The 18,990-nt window shown below is 38.7% G+C and overlaps 1 protein-coding gene across 1 annotated transcript in view; it reads right to left on the reverse strand.

The window, feature by feature from the left end:
* spred1 (sprouty related EVH1 domain containing 1) overlaps nucleotides 1-18,483 on the reverse strand; it is a 39,895-nt gene extending 21,412 nt beyond the window's left edge. The window contains exons 1-2 of the mRNA XM_032548272.1: nucleotides 17,734-18,483; nucleotides 1,782-2,040 (exon numbers count right to left, since the gene is read on the reverse strand). Of these exons, the coding sequence (XP_032404163.1) occupies nucleotides 1,782-2,040; nucleotides 17,734-17,765 (291 nt within the window). The 5' untranslated portion in view covers nucleotides 17,766-18,483. The remainder of the gene's footprint in view (nucleotides 1-1,781; nucleotides 2,041-17,733) is intronic.
* Nucleotides 18,484-18,990: the final 507 nt, after the last annotated feature.

Here is an 18,990-nt window from a genome sequence, read left to right on the forward strand (position 1 = left end):
TGAAGAGCTCTGAGAGAAAACAATATTCACAGTATATTTCATTCGCACACATCCATACTTATAGCAGCGGAGCTGTCATGCAAAAAGCAGCTCCATCTGTTTCCTGGAACTTGGCGTTCAGTGTGCCAGAGGGGCAACACACAGAGGTCAGAGATCAAACTGATAACTATTACTAAAGGACAACTCAGTCTAGGGCATAAAAGTAATTAGTAAGAAGCAAAAACAACAAGCGCTCAATCTGTGATATATATTACCTCAGCTAACTGCTCTTTTCCTTTCTGCATTCATAAAAAAATGTTTTACTGAAGGAAAATATTGTGTAAAAATTGTGTTAAATCTTCCAGAATCCTGCCATGCTTTTTGAGTTTCTCACATCCCTCATCCCACATTCTCATCTGAGTAATGTGGCCTTCTCCCTGATGAAGTCATCGTGCATCACAACATCACGCAGTTTGCTCCTATTTTCAGTTACCTGAGCCATAGAGGAGAGCCAAAACACACTTCCTGTGTGGCTGAAAGTGTGAGTGAGGCAGCAAAGGGACAGGAGTCTGAGAAAGCTGGGCTCACTATGATCCTGCTCAACAGAACACACTGTTTATCATTTGCACAAATTATTGTGCTTTAAAGGGCACGTCTGGATAGAGTGTAAAAATTAATATAAATTTATTTGTACAGTTCCTTTCAGAATTATTTGGCAGACTCCTGGTGTAAATGTGATGTTCGTTTTGGGATTTTAATGATTTATTTGAATCATCTTTTGCCAGAGTGGAGTAGTCATACACTAGGTGTAAAATTTTGAATTTTGTGTTACATTTCTCTCATCTGTACAGTCAAATATGTGCATACGTCCCCACCTATGTTTTGTTAAATATCTCTTAGCCATCTGAGCCTCTAACACACACATCATCAACTTTTTGCCATTATTCTCTGCGATTATGAGAAAGGCCATTACAGATGCTTAATGTTAGCCCAGTTCATCCATTCAAAAAAATATCTTGATGTATGTTTAGGATCATTGTCAATAGTTTAATCATTTAGCCGCTGATATTTCTCCTTTACTTTTCCATCCACATGTACAATGTTGCGTTTAACATTTCACATTAACTTCTTTAGAAATACTTATCATTGTGTCTAAGACGCTCCGTCTTCATCTTGCCTAACCGTACAGATTCTTCTGGAATAGAGAATATGTTCTTGCCTTTTAATATTAATGGCAGACTTGAGCCCTGGTGATTCCTTGGCTGTTTATCCCAGATACTTTCTTTAATTTATGCCGGCGCAGTGGTGACGAGCCTGAATAACTTGATAATATTATTTCAAACTGGAGGTCTCAGAATCTGCTCTTTAGAAATGACTTCAGACAGCTTTTTGGGTAAATCTACAATTCGCCTTTTCAGGTTTTCATTGAGTTTTTTGGGGTATTCCCATTGGTCAATTGATGGAGTGCTGTCAAATAAACCCTTCTAATGCTGAAAATGACAAAATCTACTAATGTTATTTATCACCAACTAAAAGTTAATAAGGTTTTAAGGTAGCAGTACATCCTAAAACACCAATTATTTAAAGACTTAGGAGAATGTATGTATGAGCTTGTATTGATAAGAAAACCCCACTTGAAATTCAACCATTTTGCTCAAACATTGTACAATCATTCCCCACTAAATGCAACAATGTAATCATGCGTTTTTCCATTGTATGCAGACTTTTCAATGAAACTGCCTGCATACCATTAATATGATTTTATGTAATGCAGTGAATTCATGGTGTAGGCTTTCTCTCACCAGTTTGTCTTTAAGTCTTTCGCCCCTGATGTGAAACTCCACAGCGGTGGGACTGGGACTCGGACTGGGAGTGGAACTACAGGGGCTGAGGTTACTGCCGCTTCCTCCGCTGCCTCCGCTGTGGGTGCTGTTGTTGTCCTCTGCCCGGCTGACCTTGTAGACGGTGACACAGCTAAGTCCTCCACCCCCCAAGGGAAGCCACCCACCGCTGGAGTCATCCCGAGTCATGACCACTGCTCTCACACGCGCATAACTGTCACTGCATGAGAGCGAGGGAAGAAGACAAGTAGGGGGAAAAAGAATGAAAAGAAATGGAGTTAGCTGCACTGTGCAAAACAAGTGATATTTACAAATTTGCTGCATTTATTCCCTTGTTTGCATCACCTAGATCCCATAGCTTTAGCTGACATACTATTTGTACTAAACCTAAGACTAGGATGAGAATCTTCCCAAAGAACATATAAGGTTCTAGTTTACATTTGGATACTGACAACAATAGCACAGGTTTGAGACTGACCGATTTATCATTAGCTAAAAACTAGTCAAAAAAGTATTATGCATTATACTATATTTGCTGTGATGTAACCAAGTACAGTGACAGGTGCAATAAAGACACAGCTGGATAATAAAGGGTAGATTTCCACAGCAATATTTCACAAAATGATAAACATAAAAACATAAAATTCAGTTTTGTTTTTTTATGACGTCACTAAAGGTTCAAGAGTCGAGCCTTCAGTGAATATTTTGGTGGACAAGCAACATTTCACAGATTTCCACGTAACTCTGAAATATTGAATTCCACTCCAGTCTGACTTGGTTGTCGTCTCAAACCGTTGCGTTCTATTAGGGCCAAATGTTGCCACATATGATGTCGCCAGAGTCAGATAAACGTGAACATTGTTTTTGATGGAGTTTTACAACAAAACAGTAAAACAAACATTTGACCGGGACATGTTCTATAGGTGACAAACTACATCTATAATGAGTTTGGTTTACAAAGCATTTTTGGCTAGTCATTTTAACACACAAAAAAAAGAAGTATTTTTTACATCAAGAATGTGTTTACTTAAAAATCTCGGAGAGCAGATTTGCCTAAATTCTGCATCAGAAGTGTTTTTTAGTAACAAATCAACTCCATTTGAGCATTATAGATGTAACATATTCAAGGAACACATAGGAAATAAAGAGAAAATGACAACAATAATGTTCCTAAATTCATTGTGTCATCTTTCATAACAGGCTAAAAGCTGTCTGAAGTTGTCAGTGTATCTTTAACCCCAGCCAGAGGGTGACTGACCATGTGGTCATGTTCAGTCTCTGGCCACAGCTGAAACCAAACATTTCATTGAAAGCAGAGGTTTTTAAACTAGATAGTACATTATACTCCCATCTCCCCTTTGAATCACAAAATAAACCTTTTAAGACAATACTTTCATATGCATATACTTCAATTAAACACCAATAAAAATCCAACAGCTTACATGAAGTAACACAGTTGACATATGTAGTCAGACTTAAAACAAATGAGATGTACACTAAAAGGTTTTTCTCTTAATTTGATTTCGATTTTCTTGGAGTTTAAGCAGATATAAATATTCAGTCTGAGTATCTACACTAAGTAACAATACATCCCAGTTCATCCAACATATAAAGCAACAAAAAGTATATACAGTATATTTCTATTGAGGGATTTCTGTGGACTGCAACTCTGACCAGCGTTAATAACCAACACCAACATGTTCTGATAGAAATGCAGCTCAATGTTAATCATAGTGTGTTCGGAAAGTGGCATGGTTTGTGTTCTGACGCCATCTTACTTATGATCTACTTTTAAGATTTTTGAAGCAGGTGAAAAGGATTACACCCTTGAAGGAAAAGCTGAATGTGTTTTATCATTTCTCAAAACTTCTTAACATAAAATTCTGCTAACAAACAGCAGGTTTTCTGTCCTAGTAAATAAATAGTTGTAAGTAAACTGAAGATTGGTGGTTTTTCAGGCTAAATCAATAAATCAAGTGAAAAGTTAAAAGCACAACAACCGCCATAAAGGACTTAATGAAACGCTGTGTATGGTAAGAGTAAAACAGTTTGTTTGATATCTATTCCAATAACTGCTCATTTAAAAATCAAAGATTAAGTTTGACTTTGCTCCTCTTGTTTTCTCACCTTTAGTCAGATCGTTCCCTGATGAGGTAACAGTGAACAGGGCCATCGGAAATGACAAAGGTCAAGGCGTGTTGAGGGCTAGTAATACATTAAAGACGAGGAAGATTACCAAACCAAGCAGAAAATAACTCAAGATGTTTGCGAACAGATGACTTCCTGTGACAAACTGTTCTCCGGTCAGTTTAACCAGCAAACATGATGTCAGAATGTGAAGCGTTTGTAAAGAATGTCACGAGCAGAGGCCAAATGTGAATCAGACACCAAGCGAGAGGATTTTCACTCCCAGTGACCGTATCTGCCTTCATGTGAAAGCTCTTGGCACCAAGAACACAAGAGCACAACATTTATAAAAACATAATAAAAGATCCCACTGGCAAAATCAAACGCTCACCATCTTCAAGAGGAAGGGGATTATTTCTATTTGGTCATTAATAGACAAGTGTACCATTCTGAAATAAAACTGGGACACCCAGTCATATTTATCAAAAAGACTTTGAAACAAGCAGTTCTAAACATTACTTTTTCTATTCATAATATTAAAGCGATTTGTCCTTGATATACTGAACTGAATGATACTGCAATAGATATTCTTTTAAAATAAAAAATTATAGAAACCTGTGTTTTTAAATTGCTATAGGAATACAAGTATATGTTGAGAAACTGAGAAAAGAGTGGTACCTTTAGGAGAACCAACATCCCAGACAAAACTTTCTGTTAAAAGTTGTATAAAAATCCAACAATTGACATTACTTAGAAACACAAGCAGACTATGACAGGAAATTTTGTCTCATCTTGTTTATTTATCCAATTTAAATCTGTTCTATTGTTCAAGTCAATAATTTAATCTACAGTACTAACAAAATTGACAACACAGAAACTAATTAGCTATATAAATAATGTGAATCAAGCAGGGCTTTCTGTACTTTCTAGAGTTTAGCTGTGTGTTTGAACTCACTGCTTTGCAGCCAAAGAAATGCAGCAAATCATTGAGTATGCTGCACATTAAAATACGGACGAATGATTTGCACAAAAAGAGATAGCAAGAAGAGAAATGAGGAACTACAAAATCTAATATTTCCCTAAGAAGCTTGAAAACAGCATAAACCTAGCAAAAAATAGACAGCTATATGTGGAGTTATAGGTGACATAATTTGAGGCTTTATTGTAGCTAATTGACAATACATACATGTATCAAGATGTCAGATGCACCACACAAGGTCACACTAACCACATTGTTCTTCAACATGGAAAGTACAGTATGTTGAAGAACTCACTGCAAGTGAGTTCATTTCCTTGTCAGTGAAGTGTTTACAAATTAAGTCAGAAAAATTGCAAAAAGGGCGAGACGTTGTTAAAGTGAACATTTTTTTTACTGAGGAATGTCGGACGTTCATTCAGGTTGCAACAATATAAGACTTTGCAAGTCATTTTGCCCTTTCACATTTTGATGTTGAGATAATTAGCAGCAACAGCTAAAAGGATGAGCTGTTCAAGCACACTGATCTTTGCGTCATCAGAGACGTCTCATAAGAAAACGAATGGTGAAATTGACCCAGGAAACCGTGGGAATAACATAAAAACACCAAATTAACCGTGTTCTAGTTGGTACAAGTTGGAAAACTCTTTTGCTTTTTGTGCAGGCTAACCACAGTTAGCAATACAAGCCAACAACAATGTATTTCTCTATATTTTGCACTGGGAAACGATGTAGCAACATGTTCTCTAAAGGAATGTTTGATAGTATTGTTTGTGAAATATTTATTCGGATGGAAATCAAAGAAAGCTCTGCAAAGAAACGGAGATCAGTAACTATCACTGACTGTTATCAGCAAGGCAATTATATTACATTTTGAGCTTGGGATTGGTAAAAAGAAATTCTGTGAAAATTGTCTCCTCCAAGGTCATTTCTGTTACGTTTTTCAGCTTCAAACTTAAAAATGTTGACTTTGCAGTAAAAATGTTTTTCATAAAATTAAATTAGCTCCTTAAACCAAAACGGCAGTGCCAAAGGATAAGAAGGAGGTTTTTCTTTTTTTTTGCCCTTACATTTTTAGAACAAAAATCCCCGGAAACAAAAATTGTGTAGTGCTGTCATTGTAGTAGTATTTTGATCTAAGGAATAACATAGGAATTTACAGCCAATGATGAACATTATTTTATTCAGGCTAAAATGTTAACTCTAAAATATTTTCAAATGACTAAGTCCTTACCTTACAGTGCATCATCTCTTTCTCTATGGTGCTGCGTCACCTACGATATCCTACTATAAATATTTGACTTCTCATGGCAGGAAGGAAAAAAAAACATTTTGACAAAGTTTATTACAGTTTTTAGAGAAACTTGACCAAGATCTGCATCAGCAGGTCAAAAAAAGAGATTGAAAACTGGACATATTTGAAATACTAAATATAGACATGCCCAGATGTCTTTAGATTTGGACCCAACTGAAAAAACATTTACCAAATTTTATATTTCTAATCATAAGCCTTTTTAATAAATTTTCAAAAGTTGAAAATGTACCACCAGTTAAACGCCTAGATAGGTTAAATGTGTTGCCCCGGGGCTTATTTGACAGCAACTAGTCATGGGAAACTCAGAAAACAGGAAAACCTCAACAAACTTCCCTTTAATAACCACACATAGAAAACACCCCATTCTGATGATATCTAATGACTTGAGTGACAAAGAAACGGTCCAAGAGAACTTCGTTCAATCATGAAAAATAAGGTTTTGGGGCACCACAGCAGGCAGTGATTGGGATATGCTGCTGCTGCTACTCTAACACCCCTCTACGGACACTAATAAATGGATGCGGGTGCTGGGTGCAGAAGGGGCTGTCAGTCAGACAGGGGTCCCTGGGGTGAACAGAAGGCAGGCGGTGGTGTCAGTCAGCCATGACCAGAGCACAATGACCAGGGCCTGACCCTTCAGGCCTCCCATCATACACATGCCAGCAACCATGACACTCTGAGGGGAGGGGGAATCGTGAGAGGAAGTTAACCGGACAACAGATATGCGGATCCTCTTAAATAAAACTTTTAAAAGCAAAGCATTCTTTATTACTTAAAGAGTTTAATCTGTAGGATGTGTGCCACAATTCTACAAACAACACATTTTAACTTTATAAAGCTGTCTCTTTAGTCGGTGAACTTGGTTTCCTAAAACGCACAGTGCTCTGCATGCATCTATCAGTCCACCCTGTGCACATTCACAGCTCATCGAGGGATGGTGGAGACAAAAGCCGGCCTCCACGCCCCTTGCTGAGAGCACACAGTCAACTGGACACACAATTGTGAGCGGAAGCAGATCAGCTGGCTTTGGCATGCAAGAGAAAAAAGGGGGTGGGAGGGAGGGAGTGGGGCAGGATGAAAGAAAGGAGCCCCCAATTCTGAATTATTCCAAGTTATTCTGCTGGATGACTGACTTCATTTCCGTGCAAAGCAAGGGGAAAAGAAAACCGAGGGGGTGATGAGACTGAAGCCGAGGAGGACAGGGAGAGGCAACTGTAAATAAGGATCGCGCGTATGTCTGAAGGAAAACTTAAGAAAAAGAAATAAATAAAGTATTGTAATAAAGTACAGATTTTTAAACTATACAGAAAAATCATCACTGAAAATCAGGCAAAAGTGTGAAGAAAATCAAATGTCGAGTGTGGTATGTGAAAACTTATGTGTGAATATTTATATAAATTTCTAAAAGCAAAAACAAGTCTTGGAAATCATCACAAAAAGAAATATTTTTCAAAATTCCAACTGAGGCAAAGTTACAAACTAGTTAAACTATTCTAAGACACAAAAAAGCACCACAGTTGTATTTCTTATAATTAACCAATAATAAAAAAGCAAAGTAGTAAATATAAATATAGATTTGCTGGAGAAGGATGTGATCAGGGAGACATGGGCCCTGAGGCCACTTTCTCCAGTGTGTGGTGGAGAAGGGGGATCCTGGGACAACCATTTCCTAAGTGGACAAAGTGACCGTTTGTCTGCTGCTCCGGCCCATGGCTCACTGGGCTCCAGCATGCAATTATGCTCTGCTCCCGTCTCAGTCTTGGGTTTTCCAACCCAAAGGGGAGTGGTGAAGAGGAGCACAGAGGGTTGAAGGGCTGGAGGGTTCTGGGGGACAGGGTGGGCAAGAGGGTGGCGAAGAAGGGAAGATGAAGAGAGCGAAGAAGAGGAGGAGGAAAGGGGAAAGAGAAAGGATGTAGTCAGACCCCTGGTTGCTCGCCAAGTCACCCTCCCTTCCCTCCACTCCATCTCCTCCCCCTCTTCTTCCACACAGGCCCTCCCCGGCTGCCTCTTTGTACACAATGGCCGCTTCTCTGCTGAAATTTCACGTTATTGGATCCCGGGCCTGGAGTTTTGTCCTCCCACAATGTCCAGGCAGCAGAGCATGCTGCAAGGGAGACACACTTTGCAAGCTAAAAGCTGGAAAACCATTCGTCCTTTCATTAGCATCTGAAAAGAACAGAAAAGCTGCCTCCCCTCCCCACCCCCCCATCTCTTTTTCTTCCTCCATCACCCCTTTTCCTCCCCATCTTTTCCTCAAATCAAAACCTGAGGAAGGCTGTGAAGCTCAGTCAAGGTCTGCTAGACCACTTTGGCTCGTTGAACTTTTTAACAGACGGCCAAAAAAGAAAACAAACAAACAAAAAAAACATCATTAAAATATCATTGGAGAAAATAAACACAAGCTACTTATCCCAATCCGATTCTATAGATTATCCGCAGAAAGAAAAAGCTATTACCAGTAAAGTAGGTAAAACATGGATTTCTACGTCAAAAGCTACTTTGGCTGTGACTCATTCTCTTTGCCTAAAAGAAAATAACGCTATCTTCAACAGTTATGTCAAAACACAATGATATTTATATAATTATGTATTTCTGACTGATTTCATATTATGGACATATTTACTTTTAGAGTATAAGTGGGCATATCAAGGTTTTTAAAAACCTACAGTTCCACCATACCTTTACTGCTATTACAATTTATTTAATGAGATATTAGAAAGCAAATTGGGGATGTTTGGTCTCCTCTACATGTTGCTGCTGGCTGCCAGTCAGCTGGCTGAAAAGAAGCTTCTCCACCTTTCTTGCTGAAGACTCCCACTTACTCATCCATACTTTGCGTACTCTGTGAGCCTTGCAGTGTGTTCACACTGTCTGCAGAAAGCTGAGATTCATAGTCAACCATACCAATTGCCTACATTTCTCATGGCAATTTCCTTCATTTCCTACAATCTGAATGGATACTGACAAGTTTGATGAGCTGGTTGGGGGCTTTGAGTCCACTTTGAGTATGCGCAGACCTCCATGGAGTATGTATTTTTCCAATGTTTGGAAATCCTTCGCAAGGAATGCAAATAGTCATGAGACAGAAAACCCATCACTCTCATTGAGGTCACATTTTCTGAACACAACTGCCAAGCTACATATCAGCTAAGTAGGCAAATGCAGGTCGATTACCCAAGCATAGCACAATATTTAATCAAATAATCTTAGAGATGCACATTGTCAGATTGTTTAAAAAGTTTTATTTTGCACACCCGCCAAAAAACAATGTGTCTAATATATCAGCAATAAATATCATATACGACATCGGCTGACTTTTGCTTTTTATGCTTGTGTTACCCTAATAATAGAGTAATATAAGGCAGAATATTCTGCTCAATAAACGCTTTCCTCTAGATGTTTAAGTTTATACTTTACAGTAAAAAAAAAACAGTAAATAAGGACTTTAGATAACATTAATATGACCATAATAATTAATATGTTGAATTACTTTAACTGCAGCAGTAATGACTGTTGCTTTTCTGTTCTAAATATATTCAATTAGATCTGGTGATACATTCAAGATACACTTTGTGTGTCACTGTTGGGAAACTGTTGTATTTTTACTCAAGGTTATTAAACCGTGAGAATTTCACAGCGGCCCCAAGCCTTGTAGATTCATGTAACCTTACATAGACATGACATTACTGTAGACATGACATTTCTTATTTAAGTAGATATAAGAAATGTATTAAAAAGAAGTAAGCAATATTGCTTCTACTGTAATGAAATGTGTTTTTATCATTAATGTTATCTTAATGATAAAAATAAAACATGGAACCTGGCCATGTATTCCACCCGTGCATCTAATCTGAATGGTGTAAACAAGCAAACTAATTAGTCTCAGTCCCAGTTTAAAGAACCAAATGCAAACTAAAAGAAGACACACAGAAGACAAAAACCAGTATGGTTTATGGTTAGCTGTGCAAGCTGCAATATACATTCATAGTAAAAGTACTTTTGAAGAGGTTGTCTGTTGGCCATTAATAAAGTAGTTTTGAAGAGGCTGTCTGTTGGTCATTAATAAAAGCAGATAGAAGTGTGAACACTAAGCAGGCAACACAAGCTTGCTTACACTAGCTGCAGTGAAAACTAATCCGCTGGTTATAGAAAGAGAAGTGAAAGAAAAATTTGCCCTATCTCTTCTCAACACCTCAGGCTGCTGGTGACTCATCTCCCCTCACAAGAACATTCAGCTTAGCTACCAACTGACTAAGAAAAAAAGGGAAAAAAACAAACAAAAAAACACACAAGCCTAATCTGCTGCTGCTGCACGACACAGCAAAACCTAAATGTTAATGGTAGTTTTGGTAGTGTCTATGGCAGACAATCTTTCCATGCCAAATTAACCTGCATTCCATATGGAAACTGGACAATCGTCATGAGATCTCATCGGGATGACATCTTGAACAATAATTTTCAAATCAAACCGTCCATTGCTGGACTGGGCCTGCTATCCCGACATCACAGTTCCAACTCCCGCTGCCCCGTGGCACACTATAAATCTAAAAAGAATCCCATATGTGTATCAAATGCCAGAAAGCTATTCTCAAACATTCATCAAAGCTGCATATTGAGAGGATCTTAATTCGAACCACAAGCATTCGGTAAATTAAAACCTTACGCTTGCCATTACAAAAAGAGGAACCACAAAATTCAACTGCAGCGGCTTCTCTGCTCGCCTTTGATGTGAAAGCAGTCCCACAGGACCGGGCCATGTAGCTGCGGGAAAAAAAACAGTCAGTATATCTTTTGAAGCTACTTAGGAATGATCAGCCATCACACTGAGATGGTGGCCTATGAACTGCCAAGACAAGCTATAAAACGAAGATGATGAGAGTATAGTTACATAAGTACAGTCAAATATTCAACGCTATAGTTGACCATTCTGGACAAAGACATCTCATTCAAGCAGGAAATGTCTTGCAATTTGATGAGTCAGGAAACAACTTTAGTAACCAATCGAGAACTAAATATAGTCAAAATCTGATCAGACATTTACAGGGCAGATGAAAATACAGGCTTGAACACTTATCTTTTGTTGAAATTTTGGCAAGGTTTTAAATTTTATATAACAGCTATTACTTTTTCTTACATTCACCAATCCAGGATCAGACCTTATCTTTTCCAGAAGCACACATGGCAAATGCTTCTATAAAAATAAAGACGCAAGAACATGTGCAGCTGTGTGTATACGTGTACGCGCAAAGACACATACACAGAAACCCCTTCCTGTTTTCAAAGCGTTTGGAAACTCAATCAAAGACACAAGGTTTAGGATTTACATCTGTGCCCTTTTATGTCTGTGGCTCAACAGGAAAGAACCATCTTAGCCCAGCTGCAGAAAAGAGTTCCCAACAAGGCCAAGCCTTCTTGCTCCTGCATGCAGTACGACTGAAAACAATATCTACAATTCAGTCACTTTGTGCTACAAGCAATTCTTAAAGGCATTAAGATATGGTCTGTGAGCATCAGAGGCCCGACTGGACAAAGAAATAAAGACAAGCCTCCTGCTATGTACAGTAGATGCTATGATGCAGACACACTCACATACAACTCAAGTCCACGTGTGGTGTAGAGTAGACTACTAACTCCACACAATTCATTCATCTTTTAAGAAAAGTACTTTTCTAATTCGCTACTGACATTTTGTTCCACTTAATGCATGCTCCTAAAATACTTGAAGAGGAAATGAAAATAATAAGAAGGAAGTAGGCTAGGTTTAAAATACAGAAGATCCAAGCCTTAATCTGACCACGGGGATGGAAGAGTCCATTACAACGCAAGACAGGTTTCATTTTGATGATGCGTCCCAACCACAGACATCACAAGACATCTGTAGATTCATATAAAAAACTAACCATACTTCACAGCACAATAGTTTGCCACTACAATACTGGGTCACAGAGTTAGTCCATAAAAAAACAAACAATGCTGATTACAAATGTTAACCCTTATGAGATAAAGTGAGGTTTTAACTGCCTGTGAAGGGAAAAAAAACACTGAGGATATATCATGCAGGCACTGTTGTTATACGCAACCTCAGGTTTGTCAAATGAAATATTTTGTTAGCTCCTGTGAACCACATTCATCACAACCAACTCTTCCTCAAAAGAAAACAGAAGCAAAACCAAAGACGTGTTTGAGTGTTCAGCTCAAAAGAGATTGCCCTGGGGTAAGATGTGTCTGTAACTTATATTCAACCAGTTAAAATGACTAAAGCTGTTACAGGCATGGATGTGTACTGAGGTTTCAAAAAGCTACAATTTTAATAAACAGCCACAATCATGATGTTATCATGCTTAAAAACAGAAAAGAATGACTGTATTTGAAAGACAGTCATTGAGTCAAGTTTCTGAATCAAAATCAGAAAAGCTATAACTGTTAGATTTTAACTGTAAACCAAAGATCAGCATTTAAATAAAAGCATGCATATCATGCTATTACATTTCAGTTTAAAATATTTAAATAATTTGATAAAGTGAAAGAGTATTTTTAATCAAGGTCATATCATCAAAATCTCATCCTGTCACCAAATGGAGGGCATGTTCAAGAAACTGAAATAACTGCAAAATTCACTGACTATTGAAAGGTAAATGCAATATTTAGCTTGCCATGAGCTTCACAGAATGAGTCATTACCCAGGCCATAAAGCATGCTAACAACTGAAGAAGTCATATACCCTTGTCGTTTTGAGACATGATGGGGGTTGCTTGGGAAGAATGTTTTTGGGAAGCTCTGCAAAACTAAAGGGAGTGAAAACAGCTCATGTGTGATAAGATCAAGACACCCACATAGGCAGCTGGAACACTGAGCTTTCAAATCAATCACACAGATAGGAAGCGGACAGAGAAAGCAGACTGAAGATCACCTGACTGGCAAAAGACAATATGGCAGGAATCGCAAACAATGAGGCCATACCCAGTGTATGTGTCAGTCAACTGACATTCTCTAAGGAAAAAACAAAAATGTATGAGGGCATGTAAAATATCTGCAATATCCGTCTGAAGGTGCAGACTGGCAAGAATCTATTTGGTATTAAAGAGGGGAACTCTCCACACATGCCGAACAAGACACAAACCAGAATCTCACAAGGCTTTATGAGCTCTTTGTGTAATTTCAGTTTTGTGAACACCACTGCACCAAGGCCAAGGAACATGTTCTCAACAAAGGCTGTGCTGTGTGTCTACAACAGCTTGGTTTACCCAACCATCTTTTAGACAAAACTACCTCACGGCCATCGCTGCTTGAATCCTGAGGCAATTTTAAAATCCATTTATGAAGACTGCAAGCTTAAAAGACACATACAGTATCTCACAAAAGTGAGTACACTCCTTGCATTTTTGGATAATATTTTATGTTTTCATTGAATAACACTATTTTGATACAGTGTAGTTATTGCTTGTATTCTGCTTGTATAAAAGTAAATTGGCTGAAACCCTCAAGATAACATCTTTCAAAAGTGAAGACACCCCTATGTTAGAATCTCCAAACTGTGCTCCAGATTTCATGTTTTTTGCGGCCACTATTATTTTTTAGAACTGCTACATCTCTCTTGGGCAGGAAGTTCACTAGAGCTTCACAGATTGCTCCGGATTCCTCTTCCACTTCCCCATGATGACGTCATGAAGCTGCTGGACTTTAGAGACCTTGCATTCCTCCACCTTTAAGGAATAGGGTTTAGACATGCTTGGCCAATCCAGAAACTTTACTCTCAGTTTCTTTAGTAAGACAGTGGCTGTCTTAGAGGTATGTTTGAACTCATTATCATGTTGGAATACCGCCCTCTGGACCAGTTTCTGAAGAGAGGAGCTCAAGCTTTGCTTCAACAGTATATGTTGGCATCCATGGTTCCCTCGATGAACTGTAGTTCCCCACAGCTGGCAGTATTTATGCAGCCCCATGAAGCCATGACGACCAATTTGATGCAGTGTGCAATGTAAGGTCTAAACAACAACTGGCTGACATCCCCCTTTTCACTTAGGGGGGTACTCACTTTTGTTGCCAGTAGTTTAGACATAGATGGCTGCTACAGTTATACAACCTGTAGACATTATTTTACATTGTATCAGTGTCACATCTTCAGTTTTCACATGAAAAGTGATTTTTTTTTAGTACACACATTCATGAGAGACTGTATACTTTTTTAGAGGTAAAGCTTGTAATACAAAACAAACAAAAAGTGAGAAAAAGGTAGTGGACCACAGCCAAAAGTCAAAGACTGGTGATGACTCTTTGAATGCCAAAGTTGGGCATCAATGCACAACACAATGTCCAATTCGAGTCCATTAAGAAGAGATTTTTATGGTGATTTGTCTGGTAAGAAGGAGGAAGTCAAAGGAAATTATGTCTGATAGAAGCAGGACTAACAAACTGGACCCAGAGATTTATCAAATCTCTGTGACTAGCCTAATCTGTCTTTAATTCACCACAGTGGTAGATAAAAGCTGTTTTTTAAAATTATTCCCAACTCTGGTTCTCCCCCGTCCTTCATGTTTTAGGTATCCCTTGCTGCCAGATGCCTGACTTAAATACCAAGGTTGATTAACAGGTACTGGACGGCATGCAGAGGAGGTCAGGCAATGATATAACTCAGGTGTGCTGGAACAAAGTTACATCTAAAACTTGTAGGCCTGAGAACTAGGGTTGGGAACCACTGTAAACACTAAAATACTAGTCATATTCAGATAGACAAGTTCTGCTCCTTTTCTGACTGGCATTGTTACACTGATGTGTAAAGTCACATCAGCACGTTCCTTCCAACTGTGCCACCAAAACAGCCTGCTTTATATTAGTCAGCTGTGAGATGGTTACCAGTCTCACTTTTCTCCATATAATCAGATATAATCACTAGTGAGGGTTTAGCTATTTATACATACTACAGAATCAGGTGGCAGCTGCAGCCAAATGTTTTCTCCTGTAATTGGCTCAGACACTGAGGAGAAAGTGAGCTACAGCTAAAGCTAAATGAGTGCAGCTATTAATTTGATGTTATATGTGGGCATCAGCAGGTGTTTTGTTCTGAGAGAGGACACAAAAAGAAACACTAAACAATGTTTTGTTTTTCATCTGATAAACTTCAAGTTTAAAACTTAACAGGCACAGTTGCCTCAGTGGTCTGGCTGACTTCCTTGTTCAGCTATCTGTCATAGCTTTCACAATTGCTTCATAGATGATCTTTGTAGCAAGGTGGCCACACATCTCGCATTAATTTTTTTTAACTAAGAAAACAGTGTATTCTATGTACAACAATGACCCATCAGACACTCCAGATCCGTATTACACGCAATCATTCATGCATGACTTGCTTCCTGTTTTTAAGAGAATGTGGACACAAGGGCTTTTGTGTTGTGAAAAAGTGTTTAAAATGACAAGTCCACAAATCTAATTATGATTATGTATTTTGTTACTTGTGGTATTTATAGCTATTTGCTTCTACAACATAATGAGAATTAGCCAGTCAAAGAAAATATGTTTTCCTTAACACTTGTCAGCAACCTGTTAGTTGAGCAAGATTTATTCAGGGATTCTGAGTATATTGGGAAAGACTTTTTTTAGAAATAAGCAACTGACTTCCTCCAAGATCTAAATACACCTGGGCAATGGGAAAAACCGAAACGTCTTCAAAAAGAAAAAAGAAAGACAACCTTCACTCCGTACTCTGTAGCTTCCATTACAATGAATCATACCACTGGCAGAAAGGTGGTGGAATCATAGCAACAATGTTCGGATCGCTTCATCATGTTCGCTGCCGCCATCATGCAGCATGGAACAAACCCAGCACTGTACTTAAAACCCACTGATAATACATAAGCCCACGGCAAAAATTCCCTCAGTGGGGGTTGTTGTGGATCCTTGATGTTGTTCTAAGGAGACGGGTAAAATTTTACAAATGCTTAAAGGTTTGGGTTTTTTTTCTCGTCTTCAGGCAAACACAATGAGAAGTTTTATCTTATCTGGTAGCATCACACATAAAAAGACAAAACAACAAAAAATACTACATTAGATTTAAATTAATCAACACATACAGTATGTGTCAATTCTGCACTGGATAACGTGAAAAAAGGACAGCATGGCAAATGTTACATAAGATCACAGAAGTGCACTTCAAGGACAAAACCCCATGCATTAAAATCAGTCAGCACCACAAAGGTCAGATATAAGAAACTGGAGAAGAAATGGGTGTGTTTCAGTCATCTAACCATGACAATGTAAATGGCTGTAAAGGACATTTTACTCCCTCTGTGGCAAAAAGTAAATCCTCGGAGATGGGGAAAATGATTATATGTCGTTATGAGCCAGTCATATATATATATATATACCCTTTGCCTCTGTGTTTATATGTGCCCGCGCAGTATTTAACCCAAAAATGCGATCGTCGGTGGCGATGCAATGCGAAACAGTGTACAGTACTGTGAATGGGCAGGCAGGTACTTTATGAATGGAGGAGATCATGTGACCGCAGCACCTCCCGAAGCAGATATTTCTCACTGACTGTCAACAAGCGCTCATGAGGGGGAATCGGACCCATTAAAACAATAGCTAAACCCGACCAGAAATGCGTGCGACGTGTACGAAAAGCACGACATGTACAGATTACAGTCAGTGTCGGCGGACCGCGTTGATAGGTCGTGAATGTATCGCCGTTTCACGGCGTTTTTATGAATGGGGTTCGTGATATGTAAATGTGTGCGATTGAGAAAAAAAAAAAGTCATCTTCTTCTCTTATAAATGTCGCCATAGTCATGAATAGTTTTAATTTGATATGTATAACTGGTTATGAAAGACTAGATTTAAGCTCAAGGATTAAATACAGGATTTAAATGCACGGGAAGGTGCCGAAATCATGGCGGACAGCAGTTGGCTACACACAGATCCACACTGTCAATATAACGCAGTGTGTCCATGATGTACTCAGACTGACAGATATCTCAATGTATACTTAAACTGGACTTGACTTGTCTACTCTAAACATACGTACATTTAAAGAGGCGATTAGTACAATACCATTATTATTATTATTATTATTATTATTATTATCTAAAAATGAGTTTAGAAATAATTTTTCCACCTTATTGAATAATTCCAACATTACTGTGGCTTCAATACAGAGGCCTAATAAAAATTCTCCCATCGTAGATGTCAAATATGTCAAAACAAGAACACGGAGCAGGCATGGCATTGTTTCCGTATGTACACATGTTATTACAATTATAACAAATGTGTGCTCTTGTTCTTCCAATAGTCCATAAACAATTAGAAGTTAAATTCTGTATTATAAAAGGCAAAGCATAATGATGAAATACCAACGCAGCAAAGTCAGAAATGTCACTGGGACGGCGTGTAAAAGCACATATTAATACCTAAAGGTACCTAAATACTAATCTGAACTGTATTTATATATGCTACTTGAATATATGTATACGTCTGTGCATATGTAAGTGAAAAGTACTCACTCGTTGTTTGTATTTGTTGAATCTTCACTCATTTTTTCCTCACGAGGATCCAAATCCTAGCAATAGCATCGACGACGCAGTGACGGCGGGATAAAATACCACAAAAATCACCATTTTCCTTCATAAAAACGAATAAACCTTATTAAGGACGTCGGATGAACGTTGTACAAAGAGGGGGCATGCCTAACCGAGCGTCCCCGAGAACACCGAGGGAAAGCTAGCTTAGCTCTGCTGGCTGGGACTAGTGTAAAGCAGCGAGGAGGAATGACAGCCGTTGATTCATTTTATCCTCCCTGGAAGTAAAATCCGACCACAACAAATGAGCCAGCGGCACCATCCTCCTTCAACAAACGCACAGCAGATCCTCGCTTTGCAAGAGTGTTTATAGATCCTTCAAAAAAAAAAATGAGAGAAAACGCAGAAATCGCCGTAGACTTTTGAACGTTTGGCAGGTTATTTACGTCGAGCATCCATTCGCCCAACTTCAGCTCCAGGACGACACTTGAAAAAGCGCTGTGCAGCGGCGGCTCCGTCAACGTGTCCGAGTATTCTGCAGTAAAGGCATCCGAAGCCAACAAACAAAACAAAAAAAGAAATTGTCTGTTGTCAGTGTGCATACACAGGGAACAATCAATCAAATACAGACATGAAATTTCCAGGAAAAGTTGGTGGACATCTGCTTTTATCGAACTCCATTTTCAACTCGGAGGAGGAGGAGGGGAGGTAAAGGGGGGATGAAACATCGGAAAACTGGGCGGATGTGTAGACCCTCGCTCGAGAAAAATCGGATCCTTCCGCGACGTAGTGAAAACATGTCACCCTTGCAAGAAAATATGCCCACCTAGCAAATAGAAAGTTCCGACTTGTTGAAGAGTAACTAGCATTACACTTAATCGCCTTCCTCTGTATGCTTGTGCGGTCAATTAGCTAATTTTGATGTGCAAGGGGGTTCACTAAAGTAGTCCCAACACTTCCCAAAAGAAGTTTGCCTTCAATCACGCATTGATATAGGAGGGAAGCGTCTGTGTGATACCACGCGAAGTAGAATATTATTAGGAGAAAGACTTGGGGCTGACGTATGCCCTCAGTCACAAAAATGTTTTTTTGTTGTTGTTTTTTTTCTGTTTTACTTCATGCAGTCTTCTCGTGGTCGACCGCACCCGCACCACTTCTTAAAGTTTGCACGGAAACAATTGATTAAAGCTATGTAAAGACATATATATCAGTGAAATTATTTATATATATATATATACAGTA

Source organism: Xiphophorus hellerii, chromosome 19, assembly GCF_003331165.1.
Source record: "Xiphophorus hellerii strain 12219 chromosome 19, Xiphophorus_hellerii-4.1, whole genome shotgun sequence".
In the NCBI taxonomy this organism is placed as follows: domain Eukaryota; kingdom Metazoa; phylum Chordata; class Actinopteri; order Cyprinodontiformes; family Poeciliidae; genus Xiphophorus; species Xiphophorus hellerii.